The sequence below is a fragment of the Mustela nigripes genome, chromosome 5 (assembly GCF_022355385.1).
Source record: "Mustela nigripes isolate SB6536 chromosome 5, MUSNIG.SB6536, whole genome shotgun sequence".
In the NCBI taxonomy this organism is placed as follows: Eukaryota; Metazoa; Chordata; class Mammalia; order Carnivora; family Mustelidae; genus Mustela; species Mustela nigripes.
In genome coordinates this window covers 67,168,088-67,192,368 of record NC_081561.1, presented here as the reverse complement: position 1 = coordinate 67,192,368, position 24,281 = coordinate 67,168,088, and the positions used below count along the sequence as shown (strand labels likewise).

Sequence of the window (24,281 nt, the reverse complement as noted above, 5' to 3'; positions counted from 1 at the left end):
TCCTTGCACTTACATTGGCACGCTGGACATTTCCTCCAGGGCTCTGAGGCTATGTTCAGTTTTCTTCATTCTTTGTCTTTCCAGTCTTTTCATTGTAATTCTTCTCTGTCCTCTTCGTGTTTCCTAATTCTTTCTTCTGTCTGGTCAAACGTACTTTTGAGATGGAGTGACTCAACAAATAGGGCGTATTTTTTATAGCTGCTTCGTTCGCTAAGCCTGGGGTTAGGGTCTGTTTAGACAAGGTTGTCAGGAATGGCCGCAATCCCTGCACCAATGGATGGAAGATTTCTCCAGACTTCTGTGGGGAAGAGAGGAGAAGGCAAGGAGGGCAGCACTCAGAGAAGACCCTTTTCTCTTCTTCGCTCCTGCTTTCATTGGTCTTTCGGAATAATCACACATTTTTAACACTGATTTTCAAACCCATGATGTGTGACAAGGGGTCTTACTGGAAGTAAGAGGGTCTGTTTATAGGAAAGATATGATATGCTAATTTGCATGTTCTATGAGTCTGCTACACACAGCCTAGGGGACAATGCATTCATCTCTTAGATCACAGGGTGGCTGTTTGGGCTAAGAAAGCTTTGGGAAAGGCAACTGCCCTCAGCATTCCCAGGGCACAATGGTCACAGTTGCTCTGCATTCCAAAGGCCTATGCCCTTCCCAGAAAACCTCCCTGTCCTTAGTGACATCCATGTGACTTTTTAGCAAGCCAGGTATTAGAGATGATTTCATGCTCTACATTAACCCCAACACACAGTTTTTGTTAATTGTACTTTTATCCTGCATGTATGTCGTACTTTCCTGTTTTTCAGCATATGGTACTTTTTCGTGAAAACTGGGCACTTCAGGATTCTGAATTGTTCCTGGAAGTGGTTGTTCTGCTTTTCCGCTTTATTCTATTTTTAACTTTATTGGATAGTGACTTACGAGAACTAATTTTTAATTTTACTGTAGAGTGACTTACAAAAACTAATTCTATGCATAATCCCCAGCATTATGCACACTCTGATGTTACTGCTTAGGTTTCTTTTTTTAATTCTTGGGTTATATTTAAGACGAGACCAATATAGCTTAGCAGTCAGCCAATAATGGGTCAGAGGTTGTGCTTAAACCCCTTAAGCAGGTAGTTTTCCCATTTTTCACCCTCATAAGTTTGGCAAATAATGAAAAGTTGCATAACCAGAAGTTTCAGTTTACTTCCCCCAAGTTATTTGTTTTGGGAACCCTCAATGATTGCTTTCTAGGAATGACAACTTTTGCTTCATGGAGTGTGTTACATTTTAACCGAGAGAACACTGTGAGGAGAAGGTTTTCTGAATAACTGCCAGGTCAAATTTCTGTCACATTAAACATTTATTTTCTGGGCAGTAAAACTTCTCCAATAAAAGGGATTAAAGCCTTCCTTAGATGAAAAGTTATTTAATGAAATGTGACAATAGGAAAGATGAAACCAAAGATGAACTCGAAAATTCATGAGAGTCGTTCTAAGTGAGAGACACAAGCTACCTTTTCCTGGTGGAGCGTTTACAGAAGAGGGGCGAGAAGACATGCATTAGGAAGGCTTGAGTCATGTTCCAAATCTGAAATGTGCATGCCATGATGTCAACAAATGCGAGCGAGTGGTGATTGATCTCTGTGGACGTGAAGAGATGTTTATTATTCAGGAAGAGGTAACAATAGAAGAGAAGAAGCATCTAGGGTCAATAATCCATGTACATAGAAAGGGAATTTGAATAAACCTTTGAATATCTAGACTTTATGACCATTCTATTTGGAGGGAAAACTAGACAGAGTGTGGAACCCCTGAGAAAGAGGATACAAAACAGTCCCTGAGGAGCCATCCCAGGACAAATCTCCTGCTCTTTGATACAGTGGTATGAACATCTTGCCAACAGTAAGACCATCAAGGGGTTTAATACAGGCAAGTGGTGATTGGTAGTTAAATGATATTATATTTGTGTCCAACATATTGTGGAATTTGGGAGAGGATCTAATCCCTCAAAATACATGTACCGTCTTCTTGCAGACATGGATTTCTCCCCTCAACTTCTCAATTCTTCACACTACACTTTTCTTCATTCTGTTCCAAAAGACACAAAACAAAGAAATAGTACACCGATACTCCTGCTATTGAAGAAGAAGCAACTTTATCCATTGTACGACTGGTCTCTGGCCATTACAGTACCTTGAGTGGGACAGCAAGCATACATGCACATTTTTTGTTATAATTCATAACCACAGACTTTGAACCCTACTCAGCATTGCTGAGTTGCTTGAAGCATTTATTTTCAAACAATTATTGTAAATGTCTCAGTGCTATTCACTAGACCTTTGGACAAACTGCTAGATAACATCAGCTTAAACCCTCCTTTTTAGTGATTTATTGATTCTTGGAACTCTAACTGGTGAAGTATTAAATCTCTTTACAGAAAATGTAGTTTTTACCTGTGTCTTTCTCCTTCAGCATCACACAATTATTCTACTCAGTTGACGTTCACACTTCATTTCAAAGAACTCTAAGGTGAGTAGCTTCATTGTAGCTTCGGAGTGAAACACTTTTTCCTTCTCCCTTCTAGGTTCTCTGGATGGTCTAATAATTAAATTGACATAACTCAGATAAATTCACAGAACAGAAAGGTAACTACATGTGTGTGGGAGACTCACAAAGTCAAAATGAGCCAAAGGCAGTCTGAAAAATCATCCTAAGCAAGGAGAAGGGGGTGAAATGCTTCAGAAGTCAAGGAGGAGGAAGATGAGGAGAGCCCATATGTGGTAGAGATGTGTACCATGCCACCACCACACTTTCAGTCTTTCTGAAAGAAAAAGTTACATGTGGTAGGAGCTCTATTCCTGATGTAGTTCTCTATCTAAATTCTTTTAAGCAGAAGGTAGAAAGCTATTGTGAGTCTGCTGGGTCTTAATTGCATTCAACTAAAACATCAGCCACATGCCAAATTGATATTTTTGGGATAACATACTCTCTGCTTCCTTTCTCTTGACTGTACTCACTAGTTATGCAGTTTTAGGTGTTCGGTGTTTTTCTAAACACTAGGCTAAAAATGTGTAAGGTATCAGCTCCTATGCAGGAAGCAAGACTACACTGTCCTCCTTTTGCTTTGATTTTCAATGAACTGAGCCATTTTCTGATTCCAAATATTATTTAGAGATTTAAGTACATACACTAAAAGAAATATTTAATTCACCATGAGAGTAGTAACTATACTAGGATGTAATATAAGTAGAATATAAGATGGTAGAATTGTGTTTCCTTCATGAGAAGGTCAAGGTGTTAAGGCTCATTGAAACTGTTTTGATCCCAAGACATGGAACTCGCTACTGTTAGGGAGCCAGTGCTCCTTGATAATGGAAGTCAACATTAGAGCCCAGTGGGTATGGAGTTGTAAATTAGGTTGTTTCTTTGAATACCAAGGACAGCAATGATGAGGAGCCTTAAATAACTCTAGTGGCAGAATAACTTATCTCCTCTCCCTTCCTCTCCCCTTCCCTGTCTGGTCCCCATTTCTTCCCTGGCTACCCATTCATGATGATGATTCCAACTACTTTGCAGCTTTCCCAATTCTCCTTTGTAAAGAGAGTCTATCAGCCTTCTGTCTTCTAGTAACAGTATAGCTGTCAAATATATTTTAAAGATTTCTTATTTCCCTCTGTCTTATAATGACCCTTTCAGGGGCATTCTGGAGTTGTTTTCAATCTGTGTGATCCTGAATCTGATTTTCTCCACTGTTCCTATGTCCACGTACATTGGAAATAGAAAGAAGACACTTAGAGTAATCTGGAAGAACCCACAAGTCCACTGTAACTTCAGGACTCATAGCCTTAAAGATTATCTTCCATGTGGTGAGTGAGGGATAACAATGAAAGGCAAAGTATATACATAAATGATGACTCATGAGGCTGGGTTTCCACTTTCTGTGGATCACCCATTATTTGAGTGTTTTCTTTTGGACTTTTACATTGTGCCTTTGTTTGTTTTGTCATAGTGGATAGCTGAATTGCTCAAATGGAAACTGGAAGACAGTCATGTCTGTTAACTCCTGCTTGCACTACCCCTTGTCATTCTAAACAAGTGGCACATTAAGAAATAAAACAAAATTTAAAGTTACCAAAGAGATCATGAATACATAACTCCCACCCAGAAAACATAAAGAAAAGCTTCCAGAAACCTGCTGGAAGCTAACACATTGTACTTCAGATATGGGAGAAAGTAAAGCTCAGATGATGAAGGAGTGCTGGGAGGTGAGTGTGTCTGAAGCTTGTTCAAGTTCAACTTGTATGTTCATTTGTATGTATATGTATACATATATATGTATGCCTTCTGATTAAAGTATCTTTTTTGCAACTACAAAATTATTTTCAGGGGCACTTGGGTGGCTCAGTGGGTTGGGCCTCTGTCTTTGGCTCAGGTCATGATCTCAGGGTCCTGAGATCAAGTGCCTCATCGGGCTCTCTGCTCAGCAGGGAGCCTGCTTCCTCCTCTCTCTCTCTCTGCCTGCCTCTCTGCCTACTTGTGATCTTTCTCTCTGTCAAATAAATAAACAAAATCTTTTAAAAAATATTTTCAAACCATTTTCCCTGTAGCTATAAAAATGGAGCACATACCCATAAAACTAACCACTAGCCCATGAACATCTGTCTCCTGGCATTGGACCAAACTCACACGCAGAACCCAGGACAGTAACTTTCAGAGCCAGCCAGTTTTCAGTGACTGTGAAGAAAACAAAATATCAATTTCTTTTCTCAGCATATGGTCAACAACTGAGAGACAGAAGGAAAGAAAACATAAAATTTTATTAATTTCTTTCCAGTCGTTTTGTCTCTCTCTTGCAGGTGACCGAAGTATGGAAGACATGGAGAAATTCTTATTCAGATTTAAAGGATATTATTTTAATCATTCATCACTTGATATTAGCTTTATAGAAAATTTAGATAATTTTGAAATCAGAGAAAATGATGTCTTCATAATCACATACCCCAAATCTGGTGAGTTCTCTGTTCTAATAGTTAATCTAAGAAGAACCATGATACTTTTAAAGTGTGGGAACTCTGTTTTTTTAGTAGTATTCTATATGGACATATACACTTATCTATTGGATATTATAGTGTCAACTGAATTTAATATCTTATGAAGTAGGTCTTTTACAATGAGCTAGAAGTTATTTTTTTAAGATTTTTTATTTATTTATTGGTCAGAGACAGAGACAGTGAGAGAGCACACAAGCAGGGGGAGCGGCAGAAAGAGGGAGAAGCAGGACCTTGGGATAATGACCTGAACTGAAGGCAGATGCTTAACTGACTGAGCCACCCAGGTGTCCCTAGAAGTTATTTTTGATGTGGACAAGGAAACAGAGAAAATACAGAAGTAGCCATGTTGAAGACACCCTATCAAACACTACGGTGCCAAAGTGGCCGGGAAACGATGCAGAAATATTTGCCATTCAGGCGGCTACTTTGGACAGAGAGGTGAAGTTGTATTTACTCTCCAAGTGCATGAGAAGGAGGAAAATTATCTTTTACTAACACTATGATGTGTAATAATCCCCAGCTATTTGGGTCTACTTTTGCTATAGCACTCTGATCAGACAAAAACATACAGATGTATGTACAATGTATAGGTACATATATATCTGTGTGTATATATACGGTCACATCTACTCACAGCCTTTGCCCATGTTTTAATTGGTTTTGTTATATTTGCTATTGTGTTGTATGAGTTCTTGATATGTTTTTATATTAACGCTTAATCATAAATGATTTCCAAATTGTTTTCCCTCTTAATGGGCTGACATTTCATTTTGTTGATAGTTTTCTTTGTTGTACAGAAAACTTTTTTTGAGTTGTGCCTTTTAATATGTATTAGAAAAATATAGAATTAGCACATCAAATCCGTGGTTTTACAGATGTCACTGCTTATGATGAAACTAAAGGAGATAATAATGTTATACTTAAGACAACCTCAAGAAAAATACTGAGTCACAGTACAGGAAGGCAGTTTAGAAGTATCTATTTAAAACAAAAACATAAATAGCCTATGACTCTGCATTGAACCTCAAGGAAGCAACCTTGGTAAACACACATACACACGCACATGTACACACAACACACACACACACACACAGTGTTCCTTGGTCATGTTCTGTAATAGCAAAGTGGAAAGCTGTCATAACTAGCTATCACAAAAGAAACGGGGAAGGTGGGACAGAGCCATATGATGACACTCTATTAGGCAGTTGCAAAGGATGAGTTGAAGCTACATTTAGCAAAAATAACATGCATAGATCTCAAAAACAAGGTTAAGTGAAGAAGGCAAATTGCAGAATGACTCAATATACCATTTGTATTAAATACACCATAACAGTTTCAATGAACTCATATATATCAAAGTCTCAAAAGAGTCTAGCATACGTGACAGCAGTTTGAGAGAGATGGCCAATGGTAGTCAAAGGGGGTTAGATCTTCTTATAAATCTGTCTTAGAGAATGGATTCATGGGACACTTGAGTAATCAGATCTGGTTGAACATTTACAAAACAAGAATGCAGAAGACAATCAGGAAAAGGTGATGGTCTGACAGTATATATGAAGAAGCAAATGTTGACCTCATGGCAGCAGGCTGTGCTTCCTCTGCACAATACCTGCAGCTGACACACTTAGTTCCCAGAGGGAGGGACCTTCACACACATTTGCCCAGGATGTGGCCCAGGGTACCTTTCCCCTACTTCCTCACAATCCAGGTTGGAACCCAGGCACCTGGATACCATACATGTTTGGAGCTACAGGCTTCATTAGGCCCTTCACTTACCTGGTAAATCCCACTGGAGCCCTGGAACACTCTCAATAACCAAGGCATTTAGCATGTCCCAGACTGGAGGCTCTTTCTGTCCCCAACAACTGGGTCAGAGCTCTCAGGGGTCTAAGTATGAGAAGGCTTGTCTTCTGATGGGTCGGTGCATACTGGGCTCCAAGCAGAGGTAGGGCTGCCAGCAAGGAGCTTAACATCATTAAATCCTATGGGGTAGGTCATATTGTTAGCTCTATTTTTACAGATGAGGAAACAGAAGCACGGAAATGTCAAAAGACGTGTGCAGCAACAAACAGGTAAGTGATTTTTAACAGAGACTAGAACCTACAGTTGTCTGTCCTTAGAGCACAGGCTCTGCTCCTAGTGCCCAACCAAATCCTACCAATTCATCAAGCTTCAGCTCGGGAAGCCTGGAGGTGATCATCCTCTTCTGTCATTCAAAGCATGTACAAATATGATTCTGCTGACCATGAGAAATCAGGACCCCACTGCATCTCCTCAGTAGAAGGGTAGGGATCATATTTGATTCAGCTCTGTATTTCAAGAAAAGAGCCTGACAAATAAAGAATGCTGAGGATATGCCTGATCAATACACAGATGAATGAAAACACGAATGAGTGAAGGAGGGCAGTTTCACCTGACTGATTCTGATGAGGTCCTAAATACCTCTGCCCAGACCTGGGGTGCTTTCAAAGAGAGTTCTCTTGAAATCAGATTCAGCCTAGGCTCTTCTAAGGATGGGTCTCCAATATCTTTGTTATTTGGCAAACACACTCATATGTACACACATGTACACATAAATACCCACATACAGGTAAGATACAAGAGGCCCAAGGGGCCCATGACTATGGGTGATGGGGGAGGAGGTCTGGGAGAGGGGATGGGGTTAATGGCCCTGTTCAGTTCAGTTCAGCTCAGCACCTCCTTCCAAAGGCCTGGGTGCTCCTTGTAGCTGAGGAATTTTTGCTACAGACCTAGTGTCACCTCTGTTCCACTTAGTACTTGTCAGCGGTGCCTGAATCCTATGATTATACCAGTTAGGAACATGAGGTAGGGGAAGGTTGTGGCTAAATATCCAGAGGTTGGGAGGGGTGTAGCTTATGGCCAGAGACAGGGCAGGAGGACAGAATTATGCTCCTGTTCATTGGGGGTTGGCGGTGGCATCTGGGTACTTGGTGAGGTGGAAGGTCAGGTTTTGCTGCCGACATAGTTTCTTTGCTCAAGGTTGATAGCAAGGAGGCTCTCAGCCTTTGTGCTGAACTCCTCCTTGAAAGAGATGACAATGTCCCGGAAGTGGCAAGTTGATTACTCCTTTGTGTAACTGACCATCTAGCCAATGTTGGTGTCATTCCAGGTAGCATAGATCTCATCCCGAATAATGAAGGGAGCTGGCTTATTGTGGATGGCCAGGAACAAGGCTAGAGCTGCCACTGTTCCCTGAAGCACTGACAAGTTGTCCATAGACCAGAAGCGTTTGCCAAGAGCCACATAGTTAGAGTTGGTACCATTCTAGTAGGGCTCCTCAGGGTTCTCAGGACTCAGAAATGCTTGGGCATTCTGTTGCCAATAAGGCTTGTAAATCTCATTGATGTTGGTGGCCACAGATTCAAAGCAAGTATTGAAGCAGTCAAAGTGCTCTTTCTTGATCTCTTCGAATGCCTGTTTGGCTTTCCTGGCTTGCATTTGGGCTCATCTGGGGTCTCCTGAAAGTTGTCTCAGACACCTCCCAGGTTTTCCACAGCTTTCATGTCAGGGGCACCTATATGCTGGAGTACACTCGCTGCTCATTCAGCTTCTGCTTCATTGTATTCATCTCCTATTTGATCTCCTCAGCCTGGGCATCCTCAGATCTTCACACAGGTCACTGTAGTCAATCTCAATGAGGGCTTCTCACACAGAGTTACTGGAGGTTCACCGGGAACCACTCACTGAATCCTCCTCCTAGGAGCTACACTTCCTCTCACTAATGCCTTCCATAGTGTCCTTAGACAGTGCTCAACTGATGTCCTGCATGTGGCAGGCCTGTAGCAGATTGTGGTGGTCACTGCATTTCTGTTCAAGCTTAGTCTCAATGGCTGTGACCTCCTCCTGTAAATGAGTCATTTCCTTGTTGGCGACCCATTTTCTTTCTTTCTTTTTTCTTTTTTTTGACAAGAAATTGTTTATTGAGGGGACTTACAGACAGCATCATGCCTTGGGACACTTCAAGATGAATAGATCCCTCAACCCCACCTTCCATAAGACCTGCCTTTATAGACCTAGAGACCACTCAGAAGAAAATATTTAAGAATCATAGTCATATCTCTAGAGTAAATCTGAGTATATATACACATCATGTGTACTTCAAGAGTATACTTAAAAGCGTGATTAAATGGAAAGAAAAAAAGTGGGTGGGGGTAAGGGTCTATGCTCAAGAAGGCTTTAGGTCACAGTGCAGTCATAGTGGCAGATTTGTCCAAGATGGCATTAGTCTGATTCACAAAGAAGGTCAAGACTGCTCTTTCCCAGCCCAGGCAAGGAGTCCTTTTAAAACTCACAGCAGTTCTTTGCCTCTCTATTTAGTTGTCATGGAAACTAAAACAAAACATCTTCTTCCTCACTGATACTTCATAACATTTCAGATATCTTGAAGAGAGATTTGGGGAATCAAGTTCCCCAGATATTCTGAGGAACTGAGTATGACTCTTATGGAAGGTAAAAGAGCTCACTGGCCACAACCCTTACCAGGTCTCCCCTCCATATGTAATGTAGGCACCAAGCAACACATTTCTTTTGTGGTTATGAGAAAGACCTCCAACTTTTCCACAAAGTTTCTCCAGGATATGAGTTGTACAAACCACATACTCTTCAATTTTCTCTACCAAATGGCAATATTTGTAGCTGGCTGTGCTCACTGACCTATAACGTAAGGCTGGCTCTGAACTGGGGACTCATATATCCCCACATTCTAGTATACTTCTCAATCTTTATTGGCCTGAGGCAATGAATGCGAGAGGTGTAGCTTATGGCTACACCATATGGGTCAAAGTATTGGAATTAGATAGAAACAGATTTAGGTCCGAGCTCTGTGACCTTGGGTATCTTAACTTCTTCAAACATTCATAAAATGATTGTATTAGATGACCAAATAAACTGCTGCAAACAGAGAGAGTAACAAAATTCAGGAACTTAAAGAACAAACGAGTTGATTGCTCTCTCACATAATAGTCCAAAGTGAGTGTTCTAGTTTGTCAGGTGGCTCTGTCCTATGCAGTTATCCAGGAACCCAGGTTTAGAACATTTCTGCCATGTTTAGCCCATGGCTTCTAACGCAGCTGTGGTCATCACCATTTTTGTCAGTAGAGAAGGGTTAGATAGCATGGCTGATACACAGCATTGCCTCATGTGCCCTAATCTGAAGGTGATCCACATCATTTCTATTAATATTCTGTGGGAAGACCTTAATTTTCTTGACCCATGTACTGCAAGGAGGTCTGGAAGAGGTAACACCTGGCACCTGGCTGGTGTCTAAATTCCAGCTAAAATTTATTTCTATGAATGAAGGGAAGCATAGATTTTGGCTTCTGACTAGCATTTTCCATCTCAATGGCAATATGGTAATACTACCTCTCTTAGGGTTGTTGCTACAAGTAAGTTAATTTTTTTAAATTAAATTGATTTATTTATTTTCAGAAAAACAGTATTATTTTTTTCACCACAACCAGTGCTCCATGCAATCCGTGCCCTCTATAACACCCACCACCTGGTACCCCAGCCTCCCAACCCCCTGTCACTTCAAACCTCTCAGATTGTTTTTCAGAGTCCATAGTCTCTCATGATTCATCTCCCCTTCCAATTTACCCCAACTCCCTTCTCCTTTCTAACACCCCTTGTCCTTCATGATATTTGTTATGCTCCACAAATAAGTGAAACCATATGATAATTGACTCTCTCTGCTTGACTTATTTCACTCAGCATAATCTCTTCCAGTCCCGCCCATGTTGCTACAAAAGTTGGGTATTCATCCTTTCTGATGGAGGCATAATACTCCATAGTGTATATGGACCACATCTTCCTTATCCATTCGTCCGTTGAAGGGCATCTTGGTTCTTTCCACAATTTGGCGACTGTGGCCATTGCTACTATAAACATTGGGGTGCAGATGGCCCTTCTTTTCACTACATCTGTATCTTTGGGGTATATACCCAGGAGTGCAATGGCAGGGTCATAGGAAGTTCTATTTTTAATTTCTTGAGGAATCTCCACACTGTTCTCCAAAGAGGCTGCACCAATTTGCATTCCCACCAACAGTGTAAGAGGGTTCCCTTTTCTCCACATCCCCACCAACACATGTTGTTTCCTTTCTTGTTAATTTTGGCCATTCTAACTGGTGTAAGGTGATGTCTCAATGTGGTTTTAATTTGAATCTCCCTGAGGGCTAGTGATGATAAACATTTTTTCATGTGTCTGATAGCCATTTGTATGTCTTGATTGGAGAAGTGTCTGTTCATATCTTCTGCCCATTTTTTGATATGTTTGCCTGTTTCATGTGGGTTGAGTTTGAGGAGTTCATTATAGATCCTGGATATCAACCTTTTGTCTGTACTGTCATTTGTAAGTATCTTCTCCCATTCCGTGGGTTGCCTCTTTGTTTTTTTGACTGTTTCCTTTGCTGTGCAGAAGCTGTTGATTTTGATGAAGTCCCAAAAGTTTATTTTCACTTTTGTTTCCTTTGCCTTTGGAGACATATCTTGAAAGAAGTTGCTGTGGCTGATATCGAAGAGATCACTGCCTATGTTCTCCTTTAGGATTCTGATGGATTCCTGTCTCACGTTGAGGTCCTTCTCTTACACTGTACACAAAGATAAACTAAAAAATGGATACAAGTAAGTTAATTTAAATGTGCCCAGTACCTGCCAATATTCAAGGAATGGGGGTTATTCCTACTTCTCTTTTGCTCTCGTCTGTTCTTATATCTGTAAATAATATCTATATGTTAGCTCTAAAATCCCTGCTGAATTTCAGATCCAAATATCCAACTGACCTTTTGTCATATCCACTTGGATATTTGGTAGACAACTTATGATTCTGACACCAATATTTTTCCATAAAACCAAGCATTTCTCCAACACCAGCTAGGTGTCCTACCATTCAACTCAATTCTGACACTGTCTGCCCAGAGATAGTTTCAGATCCCACAGCTTAAGGGCTCAGTCCCACAAACTGCTTCTCTCCCCACTTTAGATGCCTATTACAAGTCCGCATTGTCACCTGGGCTTCAACTAACTGACTGTAGATTGGAGATTCCCATGACCCCTTCCTTGGGTTTAATTTATTTGCTAAAGCACCTCACAGAACCCAGGAAAACATTTTACTTACTATATTACCCATTTATTACAAAGGATTTAAACTCAGGAACAGTCTGATTGGTGACCCATTTTCTTAAGACTCTCCTCTATCTCATCATTCTCATCATTCCCCTCTGTTCCCTGTAGTTGTTTTCTGTAGTTAAGAGACTCTTTTATGGTTTCTGCCTCTATCCCCTACCCCCATGTTAATCTGTTTTGTTTCTAAAATTCCACAGTATGAGTGAAATCATATTGTCTTTCTCTGCCTCACTTATTTTGCTTAGCATAATATACTCTAGTTCCATCTACATCATAGCAAATGACAAGATTTTATTCTTTTTGATGGTCAAGTAATAGTCCATTGTTCATCTTCTTTATCTCATTATCAGTCAATGGGTATTTGGGCTCTTTCCATCATCTGGCTCTTGTTAATAATGCTGCTACAAACGGGGGGGGGTGCATTTATCCCTTTATTTCAGGATTTTTGTGCCTTTTGGTAAATACAATTGGTATTGCAGTTGCAAGGGTTACAGGGTAGTTCTATTTTTAATTTCTTGAGGAACCTCCATACTGTTTTCCAAGTGCCTGCACCAGTTTACATTCCCAACAACAGTACAAGAGTGTTCTCTTTTGTCTCATCCTCACCAACATGTGATGTGTCCTGGGCTGTAATTTCAGCCATCTGACAGGTGTATGGTTTTATCTCATTGCACTTTTGGTTTGTATTTCCCTGATGATGAATGATTGTTGATATCTTTCATGTGTCTGTTAGGCATCTGTATGTCTTCTTTGGAAAAAATATTTATTCATTTCTTTTGCCCATTTCTTAACTGGATTACTTATTGAGTTAGAAAAGTTCTTTGGAGACTTTGGATACTAACCCTTTATGAGATATGTCATTTGCACGTATCTTCTCCCATTCTGGAGATTACCTTTTAGTTTTGTTGATTGTTTCCTTCACTGTGCAGAAACATATTATCTTGGTTAAGTCCATATAATAGGGAACAGAAAGAGAGAAAATATTTGCAATATTGACAATTTAAAATTAATATCCACAACATAGTAGGACTACAAATCAAGAAGTAGGGGACAACAATCTGAGTATAAAAAGAGCCAAAGAAGCAAGTGGGAAATGTGCAGAAAAAAAAAATCACTGTCCACCAATACCAACAACTTCCCCAAACTGGGAAACAATGATATGTTCATTTACATCTCCTGGACTGACTAACAATGGAGGGGTGGATAACTCTGAATGCTGACAGGGAGTGCACAGAAATCTGCACACATTAATATATTCCCTTGAGAGAGTAGATTGAAGCAGCTTCTCTGGAGAGCCATCTGCTACTCCCTGCACAACCACAATCCAGACATAGGAGGCAATTCCTGTCTTGCCTATTTGCCTCCAAGAAAATCTCATGCAGGTGCATAGGGAACAAGAGTGAGAGTGTACACTCAGATTGTTTGGGGGGTGTTTATTGGGAGTTGAGCAGACAGGTCAGTGTGGGAATGCACACCCTGAAACAGCATCTGTTAGACACAACGGATCAGACGTAGCATATAAATAAATGTGAAACCACAGTACACAGTGGTAAACAGAAAGATATGATGCCCATGGATTGAAAATACAAACACATACAACAATCCGTATTTCATAAGAACACATTCAGCAAAGAATGCATTTTAAGCCCCAAAGCCTGCTTGTCTCTGGTGGGGATAGGGGTAGGATGGAAGCCGGAGATGAGATAAAGGAATAAACAGATCAGGGAGGGCCTACAGAGCATCAGTGGTGTTACTATATGAAGAACTGAAGGGAAAAGCTTAGTACATCATCATGCTAACACCTGACCATGAAATAGGTGAAAAAAAAGAAAGGAATGAAGGGAGGAGAAAGGGAAGAAGGAAGGAAGGAAAAGAAGGGAAGAAAGAGAAAGAAAGGAAGAAAGAAAGAAAGAGAGACAGAAGGACACAATGTGAATGAAAGTGGCATGGGCGCTTGAGTACCTCAGTTAACTTCTGCCTTTGGCTCAGGTCATGAGCCCAGGATCCTGGGATTGAGTTTTGCATTGGGGTCCCTGCTCATGGGGACTCTGCTTCTCCCTCTGCCCTTTCCCACTATTGTTATCCCTCTCTGTCACTCTCCCTCTCTCAAAAAATAAATAAAATCTTAAAAGACAAAAAGAAAGGTGAAGTGGGAGAAGCTGAACACATTTGAATTTTTGAATCTGTGCAGAGATTTTGCATTCTCTCATTGAGTCTCTATAGAACTGTGGCATTCTAGATAACTTCTCAGCTACCCTGAAGCTGTGATCCCTCCTGCAGAAGCAGTGTCTGTTATCTGGGAAAGCTGAAAGGATGCTAGAAAGACTTTCAGAACCTTGTAACACAGAGTTTTCATTCAGTTTGAGCTCCAGCTGTGGTAACACAAAGGCCTCTTGTGACCTTGGTCTTTCCTGGGCAACACTGGAGGACTACAACACCTATAATAAGGTCCTGGGTGGACCAGATAAGGGGCACACCAGCAGCACCTGTCGCAGGGAATGTGTGCCCAACGGTGATCTTGCTCACTGGGTGCTGCTACTTAGCATGGGTGATGGGATGGTCTCAGGAAGGAAGCCAGGGATGAGAATGGACAAGGGGCCACTGGGTTTTCTCATTTCAGAAGGTGATTTGAGTCTTTCTGGGGCCTGTGAGTTTTGTGGGTTTTTTTAAAATTTTATTTATTTTTTAAATTAAATTTATTTATTTTCAGCATAACAGTTTCATTATTTGACTTTTTGTTGTGGTAAGTCTTTTTAAAGCATTGCCTGGATATGTCAGAAGCATGACCTGTATGAGGTGTGTTTTCAACCTGAAAGCCCCATATATGAAGCACGCACATGAACCATAAGGAAAATTATCAGGCAATTACACCCACATACTTTGTGACAAATGTCCACTCTAAGTGACATTAGGTGACATAGTCATCATAAGAATGGTAACATCCCACTAAAAGCGAAAGGTCCAACATTCTGCATCGTCTTTCCCTTCCCGTCTCCATGTAGGTGTCCAGGAGCCTCCTTTAGGGAATTATAATGAACATTGTTTCCTGAAGGGGAGATCACAGGAAACAGAAGCAAACATGGGGAAGCCTGCAAAGCTGGGAACTGCCTCCTTCCATGGATTACCTTTTCCTTGGCTTCTTTTGGCTCATGTTCTAGGAGTGGGGTTGGGGAAGGAAGTAGAGAGGCAGGCATAGAAGATCATTTGAAAGTCCCATATGTGAAGCAGAAGAAACACAGAAGAGTCAAGGAATACATTTGTGGGACAATGCCCACGGAGTTTCAGGTGGAGCATCTCCTGAAACAGGAAAAGAAAGGCCACGTTTGCTTTCTTTCTCCCACACTGCATTTACATATATTAACAATCCCATTCAGATGAAATCACATTGTACTTATTATAGTAACAAACTCTGATTAAAAATTCATGATAAATCTACCTCCATTTTGGATCATCATTGAAAACAAAATTATTTCTTTTACAGGAACCATCTGGTTTCAGCAATTATTAAGTCTGATTTATTCTGAGGAACATCGCAAAGGTACTGGAAAACTGGAAACCAAGGAAAGAGTCCCCTTCTTTGAGTATAAAACTCCAGAAATGGATTTTGAGGAAAGACCATCCCCTCGTCTCTTCTCTAACCACCTCCCATACTACTTGGTTCCCAGTGGGCTGAAGAACAAAAAAGCCAAAGTAGGAAATAGGCTCTGACTGCTGAGAGCTAACTGCTCTTTTTCACTATTTCATTTCATTTCAGGATATCAACACCGTGCACTCATCCAGCTGTTGGCAAATGTAGCATTTTAAACACTTTAGTTTTCTCTTTTAAGACTTTATTTAATAGAGAGAGAGGGAGGGAGGGAATAAGCAGGGCAGGTTGAGGGAGAAATAGGCTCCCTGCTGTAAAGGGCCCCTTCTGCCACCTCCACTCCCATGCAGGACTTGATCTCAGGACCCTGGGATCATGACCTGGGCTGAAGGCAGACACTAAACCAACTAAGCTGATCAGGCACCCCTTTACTTCAATTTTCAAGAGCCATCTGTTTTCTTATAGTATCAGATTTTATCTTGCACCCTTTGTTTTCTGATTATACAAGTAATGCAGCCATTAGAAAATGAAAGAGCATATATGTGTCCATTTAATTTACTTTATACAGTGTGTTATAATATCATATATAAAATATATCCTTTCATTTTTGAATCAGCTGTATTAGCAAGGGTGTATACTATGCTAGCAATTTCTTCTGTTTACTCTGCATGCCCTCCCTCTTTCCTTTTCACACTTCACCTCTTTTGCCTACTTCCTCTCTAAATGTACCTTGTTCCTTGGAATTCCGAGGGAACCTCAGAGGAAATCATTCATCTCTGCTGAAGAATTGTCTCTCCGTCTCCCTGGATCAGTCACCTCCATCCACTGATCATTTCAGCTCTTGACTCATGACTTTCCACTCTCCCTCTACTCCTGTTGCTCATGGGATTATTTCTAACTTGAAGTGAATGGTCTTTTGTCAGCACCAGACAAGGGTGAGCCAAATTGCCCCAGCGGGGTCAATGGGAAAGAGGCAGTCATTCTCAGGGTCATGCAAGTGCAGGGTTGCCTCCTTCATGTTGACCTCCTCAGGCTCTGCACTGGCCTCCCATACCCCTAGCCCTGCCAAACCTCTTAGTATTGACACCATCACCAGCGACCTTTTTCCTCCACCAACCTCCAGAGTTTATAAGGTGGTATAAACCTGCCTTTATTCTTGACACCATTTGCCATCTGTGTACCTGTTTATTTATTGTCCATTTCTGGCCAGAGTGTAAACATGAGAGAGATGGAGTTTGCAGTACACAGAGGAGTGTCCAGAGGGTAGTAGAGTTGAGTGAATGAACAAAGGCATCGCCAGTAACTGCCCTACCTTGAATCCTGACTTGGAGCACCTTGTTCTCTGAGAGCTGCCTCCTTTGCCTCCCACTCCTTTCAGGTGTCCCTGGAGTGACCAGTCACCACATTCGTATCTCCAGTCCCCTCCCCCTCCACCTCTCCACTCCCTCTCCACACTCTCTCATCCATCTCTTCCACTTCTTCACACCCACCAATAGCTCCATATTTGACATTCAAATCACCTTTGTCTCGATTCTCTTGCCCTAGTCAACTCTATTATGATCATCTGCCAACACCTATTCTGGTGAAACCCAATATGTGTATATTTGTACCTGTGTTCATGAATCTGGTAGTGTACTAGGAAAAAACCAATACACTTAAAAGTCGTATCTTCGTTTTACTTTAATGGCCTCAATTCTCAAATTTACATTTTAAATGTTTTGCTCTCCCCTCCCCTTTCTAAAATAACTACTTGCTATTGTCTTTTGTCTTCAAAAACCTCAATAGCAATCTGCTCTAAGGATCGCAGTAAACAGCTCTCAAAAAACCATTCCCAGTCAATGACCCCACATTAGTAACCTCCACTCATTGCCTTCCCTCCTTAAGAAGAAAGGTGGTATGTGTACCTTCTGATGGTATTTTGATTTTATCTTCAAACCATTCCACTTCCAACATTTCCTGTATTTAAAAATGTGTCATTATCTACCTAATAGTGTTAGTATCAAGACAAGGTGGCATAAGTGACTCAGTTGTACCTTTGGGTCTAGGTCACATTTTACTTCTCTAAACATATAGATTAATGACAAGAAGCTATTCTCAAGGCAGAATCAAGAGGTATGAAGAGTCACATCAAGGGAATGAAAAGAACTTCTTCCTTCATATTTAGAAGGATCTTTTCTTTCATTATGGAGATATCAACCACTGCTGACAGTTGTTTGATATTATCAGTCACTTTGTTGATATCAGTTAATCCCCATGCGAGAAGCCCTCTATTTCCAGTACAATGGCACCACTCAGTGCTCACATCATCTTCCCATCGCCTAGCTTAAGGTTGGCTCCAGGCAATGTGCAGGGAGGCAGTAGGTGACTGAAAGCTTTCCTAGATGCTTCCCAAGAGTCACACAATATATACATGCCACTGCACAGTGAAAATACAAGCCTTGGGTTTCATCCAGGGCCCCTGAATATTCTGTACACACAGCGAATAAGCCATTTAAATGTGGGTTGGACAGAGATTGATGATATTTTATATTCTAATGTCAATGGGTTGCTTAGGTGTTTTATGAAAGTGTGCCTTTGGATTGCTTAAAGCAAACAACTTTTTAAATGAATCCTATATTCCTCTAATACAAAAAATACTGAAGTAAGTACTGCATGAAAAGTACCTGTAGTTTACACTCTGAAGATACATAAATAAGAACTATGTAAGCTGGGCGCCTGGGTGGCTCAGTGGGTTAAAGCCTCTGCCTTCAGCTCAGGTCATGATCCCAGGGTCCTGGGATCGAGCCCCACATCGGGCTCACTGCTCAGCAGGGAGCCTGCTTCCTCCTCTCTCTCTGCCTGCCTCTCTGCCTACTTGTGATGTCTGTCTGTCAAATAAATAAATAAAATCTTAAAAAAAAAAAAGAACTATGTAAGCCATATGCTGAAGGATGAAAAAGCACACTCTGAATTTTCTAAGATGATTTGAAAATAACTTAGTACATTTTTCCTATTGATATACAATTTTATGGCTATGGGTCATTGTGGCATGTATTAGTTGGTTGCTATAGGGACAAGAGGCTATTGTTGCTCTCTCAGGGTGAGTTGAGAAGAGGTACCATGGGAGGTGTGTCTTGAGGAGTAATTGATAGTCACTAGGCCAATCAGAAAGGGAGAGGCATGGCTGAGAAGGGGAAATCCAAAATACAAAGAGGGCTGAGTATATACATGATATGATTAGGAAAGTGTAAATTAAGAAATAAACTTCATCCGTTCAGAAGGTAGTAGGGTAAAAATATGAGAGAATGAAAACCTCGGAAATAATGAATACCTCCTTTCTTTCCAGATTATTTATGTATACAGAAACCCTAAAGATGTTGTGTGCTCATATTTTCACTTTGCAAAGAATGTAATATTACAATTTACAGGTACCTTTGAGTAATTCATGAAACAATTTCTCGAAGGAAGAGGTAACTATAATTTATAGCATAAGCAACATGTTTGGCATCCTGTAGTAAAATTTTAAGCTTAGTGAATTTGGCAGGGAGAAGATGAAATAAAGTTGAACAGGGTCAGTAATCAATGTATCAAAGCAGTTGGTAGTGTTGTCTTGGATGACCATGACCAGGCATTGTTAGAAATTTTGCTTACTCCTGCTTCTCAGGAGACCGTCAGGTTACAGTTATATCACCAGAAAATATTTAAATTTACATCTAACCATGGAAAAAGGAATTCATGAGCTTACAGTTTTCCCTTCTAGCTCAGAGAGAAGCATCTCAGTTTAGATCACAAGATTGGGCTGTGCGCAGCATATTGCATGGGGAGCTCTACTTGACAATGTTCTGTTCCACGGTCCTTTCTCTTTTCAAAATTTTTTAAATTTTTTAAAATCTTTTAAGTGTTCTCTAAGCCCAGTGTGGGACTTGAACTCACAACCCCACGATCAAGTGCTGTATACTCTATCCTGGGAGGTAGCCAGGTGCTCCCTGCATTCTTTTCTGAGGTGCCAGTGTGCCTGCTTGAGCAAGAGATATGCCTACAGACGTAGGGATGATGATCTGGAATAGGAGACTTAACTAACATTAGTTTCTGTGCAGAGCTCAAGTAACCCATCAGGGAGCCTTCATGTTGCATGAGGCAGGGAAATAGCTCTGTGTGTCTTTGGGGACAGGGAGAGAAGCAAAGAGGAGAGGATTCCTTTCTCTGTTCTCCGGGTTCAGTTTTTCTCTTCCTGTGGGTAGATGATTTTCTGTCTATATGAAATGAATTTTTAAGAGACTGATTGCTCCTTGAGTTCATGTAATTGCTTTCCCACGGGAAAGTGGATAGCTCTCCCATAACCAGGTGCCAGAGGAAATCAGGTATCTGCAAACAGACTTCCTTTTCCTTCTGTGTTAATAAGATTCCTGCACCTCCCACAACTATCGTTTCTTCTCAATCTATTCAACATATTTACCCTAATATGTACCTGTTTTTCTCACAGTGATGGGAAGCCTTTAGTTTGACCACATCAAAGGTTGGTATGAGCACAGAAGCCTCTTCAACATTCAGTTCATGATGTATGAGGAGATGAAGAAGGTGAGAAACATGACATCAGAGACTTCATGGCAGCTGAAAGGCAACCTGACTGAATGAATTGATTGTTCGTGGGTAGAAAATCAAAAAACAATATCTAATTTGAGATCCTAGATTAGGTGTACAGGAGATGTCTTTCTTCTATCAACCTGGACCTTGATTACCAGGTTGTCCTTTACAATTAATTAACTGGAACTTTCTTTAACTGACTGTGTGTGAGGCATTGTCTGTTTATCTATGAGGGCATACACATGTTTGACTATCATGAGCCAGATTTTTGGTCACCCCTTGATGGATTATGAAATCAATTTTCTGCATTTTGATTCTGGTAACTTTCTAGATGTTACATTCATCATTGTGGGATGCATCTCATGGGGAACTTTAATCTTATCTGTATGCTTAAGCACTATACGAAAAATTAAATGAAATGTCTGTGTATGATTAGGAGAAATAAAGCTCCCAGTAGTCAACGATGAACGCATTAAAACAGAAGAAGTTCTATTACTGATTATCTGACTCCCAGAGGCAGGCTAGCCTGAAAGTGTTTGTGGCATCCTCAGCATGTCGTGAATGTCCCAGGCATTTTCTGTCCTTCTTTCCTATCATATCTAGTGTGGCAATGATGTCTCCTCTCATAGTAGCAGGATGGTTGTTGTAGCTCCAAAGTGATGTCCTCAGATGACAGCATGTATGGCAGAAAGAGAGGGAAGTGGGACAAGAAGGACTTCTTGCTTTGCTTTGCTACCATCTCATCACTGGGAGGAAAATCACTCTTTTACACTTCTATTTGACTTCATCTTTCTGTTTAAATACCAAAATTGGGGCATTGTGACCACCCTAGATGAATGTCTTGTAGAGAGCAATGGGAGTGCATGAGGATCTTGGATCAATCAGGATCATTATGGGAAAGGGACTGGGCACTGCTGCCTGAACACCACCAGGGATCTCTAAGCAGGAAAGAGGAGAAAAAGCTGCAAGCCAGGCAAGATTAAGGGCTGCCACCTGCTGAGTATTTGTCCCTGGTTTCTGTTATCCCTGCCCCAAGCTCATGACACCATTCCTGGACTTGCTGAATCTGTAACACCTACCAAAGAGAGACTCCGACAGTGATTGGCCTTGTAACATTCTTCACACTATGGCCTCTCCATTGCCTCCAGCCTCTTCTCCCCACTTTCTCACCTGAGCCATGTGCCTGTGAAGCTACACCAGGGAAACTCAAATTCTGATGGTCCTGTGACCTGGTATCTCATACCTTCATGCAACCCCAACACTGCGTATATTCTTTCTTTTTTCTGGACTCCACCCCTTCAGTATGACTATCTAGAAAACGCCTCTTTTTGCTTGAATTCTCAGGACAAAGTTGACATCTCTGTTGAGACTTTCTCTGAATTCTGTTACACAGCTACTCTCTGCCCATAGGTCTTTGTACTGACTTCCCAGTTCCAATTCCCTGTTGTGCCTCTGTGCCCTTGCTCCTTCGCATGGGCAGTGTCTGATATAAGTATCTGCTCCCCCAATACTTGCTGAGTTAACGCGGATAAAATAAACATGAGTGTTCCTAAATGAACCCAAATATGCTTCTAGAACAGTGAAAGATGAATTTATCAAGAAGGAATAAGCAAGTCACTTCTCATAGTACAACTCCATTTTTCTAGCCAGCATAAGTACCTGCATTTTTCACTCCCATAACAATACTTAGGTGTGACTTTTGCTGAAGTCTTCTTTCTTATAATGTGCAAATTTTATCATACTCTGATTTATTTCAGGATATCAGAGGTTCTGTGTCAAAAATCTGCAAGATTCCGGGGAAAGGATTGAGTGATGAGGATATGGATACTGTTGTGAGACAGGCCACATTTGAGAACATGAAGGATGACCCACTGGCAAATTATGACAATCTAATAGCCATTGGATATGGGCCGAATGTAAAAGGTCATTTTCTTCGCAAAGGTGAGGGTGAACAGTGAGTGGCCAAGTAGCACTCTGGTAGCAATGGGCCAGAATGTAGCTTCTAAGTTTGTTGGTGGACTCTCCTAACATCATAGGCCCTCATGGGCCTGTTCATTTGGCTAGAAAGATGATTTCCTATGATTTCTTCTGATTATCTACATGGAGATTCTAGTATCTGTTCTCTGAATGAATCTAATGAGTAACATACAGTCACAAGGTCTTCCCCATGGCCCCCTGACAATCTACCGATTCCTAGAACAATGTCTCCACAAATGGTTGTTCATTTAGTGTTAGTCTGCTTCCCCTCATTAGTGTGGGCTCAGCTGGGCTCATTTTTGATGGAGAGGTAATGACAGGTCTGTGGCCCTCACTGGCTGCTCTTCCTTCTCTGTGCTTTACCCTCAAGCTCCTCTGGGGATGGCTTAAGAACACACATTCACTGCACTTTTGCTCTTGGGCAGGACTGTCATGTGTCCTCTAGGAAACCAGATTCTTACATCATAAAAAGGTATAGGAATATCGCCATTGTCTCCATATCTCATACCTCTGGTGACTGGAATTTTAAATGAATAGCTCCTTATATAACTGATACATTGGAACATATTGAAATATTTTTTTATTTATACAATCATTCTAAATGATATTTTATGATTTTAATACATGGAAAATGTATAATACAGAATTAGAGACAAATTTTGCATTCGGTCAAGGGTTCTATGCCTCTATGTCAAGTAGCAGGAAATACTTGCTTTGACTTCTCTAAAATAGGATTTCCTTCATTTAATCTCTTCCTATGTCTTTTCCTGTTCAACTCAAAAATTGACCACTGGTACCTGGGAGCCCACCTGAGGTGGGGACTTGCCTTCCTGTATGCTCCACACGCCCTACCGTGTTGTCGATGCTAAGGCCCTTCTCAACTGCCTTTGTCCTTGCACATGCCACTGTTTCTTTTTGAAAAAAGAAAATGTTCTGTGTTACTCCATCTTTCACACACCTGAAAATGACAGACTGAAATGGTTAAGAGGAAAACTAGGAGGGCTAATGATCTTCAATTACAGCATAACTGCCAGGATGAGTTTGCCCCCTGGCCAGGAGGTGAGAGAGTGACGGGGCATGGCGTGTGCAGAAGTCAGTGTGGGGCCTTATGGGGAGAAAAATGAGAGTGCCAGCAATGCTTCTCCCAACACCACTAAGGTATCAAGCCTCCTCTTCTGCGGAATCTTCACAGATGCAGTTGCCTTCTTTTTCTTCCCAGGTACCATCAGAGACTGGAAAAATCACCTGACTGTTGAGCAGAATGAAAGGTTTGACAAGATTTTCCAAAGGGAGATGAAAGATTTTCCCCTGGAGTTCATCTGGGACATGAATGAAGACTAGAATGCGAAGCAAAGCACAGATCCTTTAAGAAAGCACTTTCAGAAGGAAACATATTGAATTGTATACTTTCAACTTTGTCACTGAGTCATTACTGTAAAACCTGAGTGATGAATAACTACGAATATTCCAACTCTTCATCAAATGCCATCTGTGGCCTGTTGTCCATTGGTGGGGATTCCCCAGTTTCTGTCCAGAAGAGGGTTTCATCTTGGTTTTGGCATATAATTAGGGAAGAGTTTTTATTTTATGTCCAGAAATTCCAAAGGTCTTGGGCCAAAAAGAGTGTCATAGTTTGTGATCAATTTACATCTTATAATAGAAGTCTTGTCATTTAGAAAAAAAGGTACTTACAGCCTTTCTTCACCTTAGGTTTTAATTTTTATGTAGTGAGTCAACCTTACATTTTATGGCTCTTAGGTTTTGTGTCTGACTTTAAGTGTTGCCATCACGAGTATTTTCATGCATTCATAAATCCTATCTTTCTTTCTCTTCTGTTGTAAGAAAGCTATATTTTTCTCACACATAACAAATTGACCCAAGACCATTTATCAAAGAGCCAACATTTTAAATAGGCATTTTAATAAATTCAAAGAGACATGACCTTGTTCCAGTTTCATGCACGTGAGCCA

The 24,281-nt window shown here is 40.9% G+C and overlaps 1 protein-coding gene across 1 annotated transcript; it reads left to right on the top strand.

The window, feature by feature from the left end:
* The first annotated feature begins 4,859 nt into the window (after window positions 1–4,859).
* LOC132017325 (amine sulfotransferase-like) lies at window positions 4,860–23,681 on the top strand. The gene is given in 6 exon segments (XM_059399115.1): window positions 4,860–5,001; window positions 15,667–15,875; window positions 19,097–19,220; window positions 20,234–20,328; window positions 22,092–22,275; window positions 23,531–23,681. Coding segments are annotated over 6 exon segments (876 nt in total). The 3' UTR covers window positions 23,653–23,681.
* The last annotated feature ends 600 nt before the right edge of the window (window positions 23,682–24,281 follow it).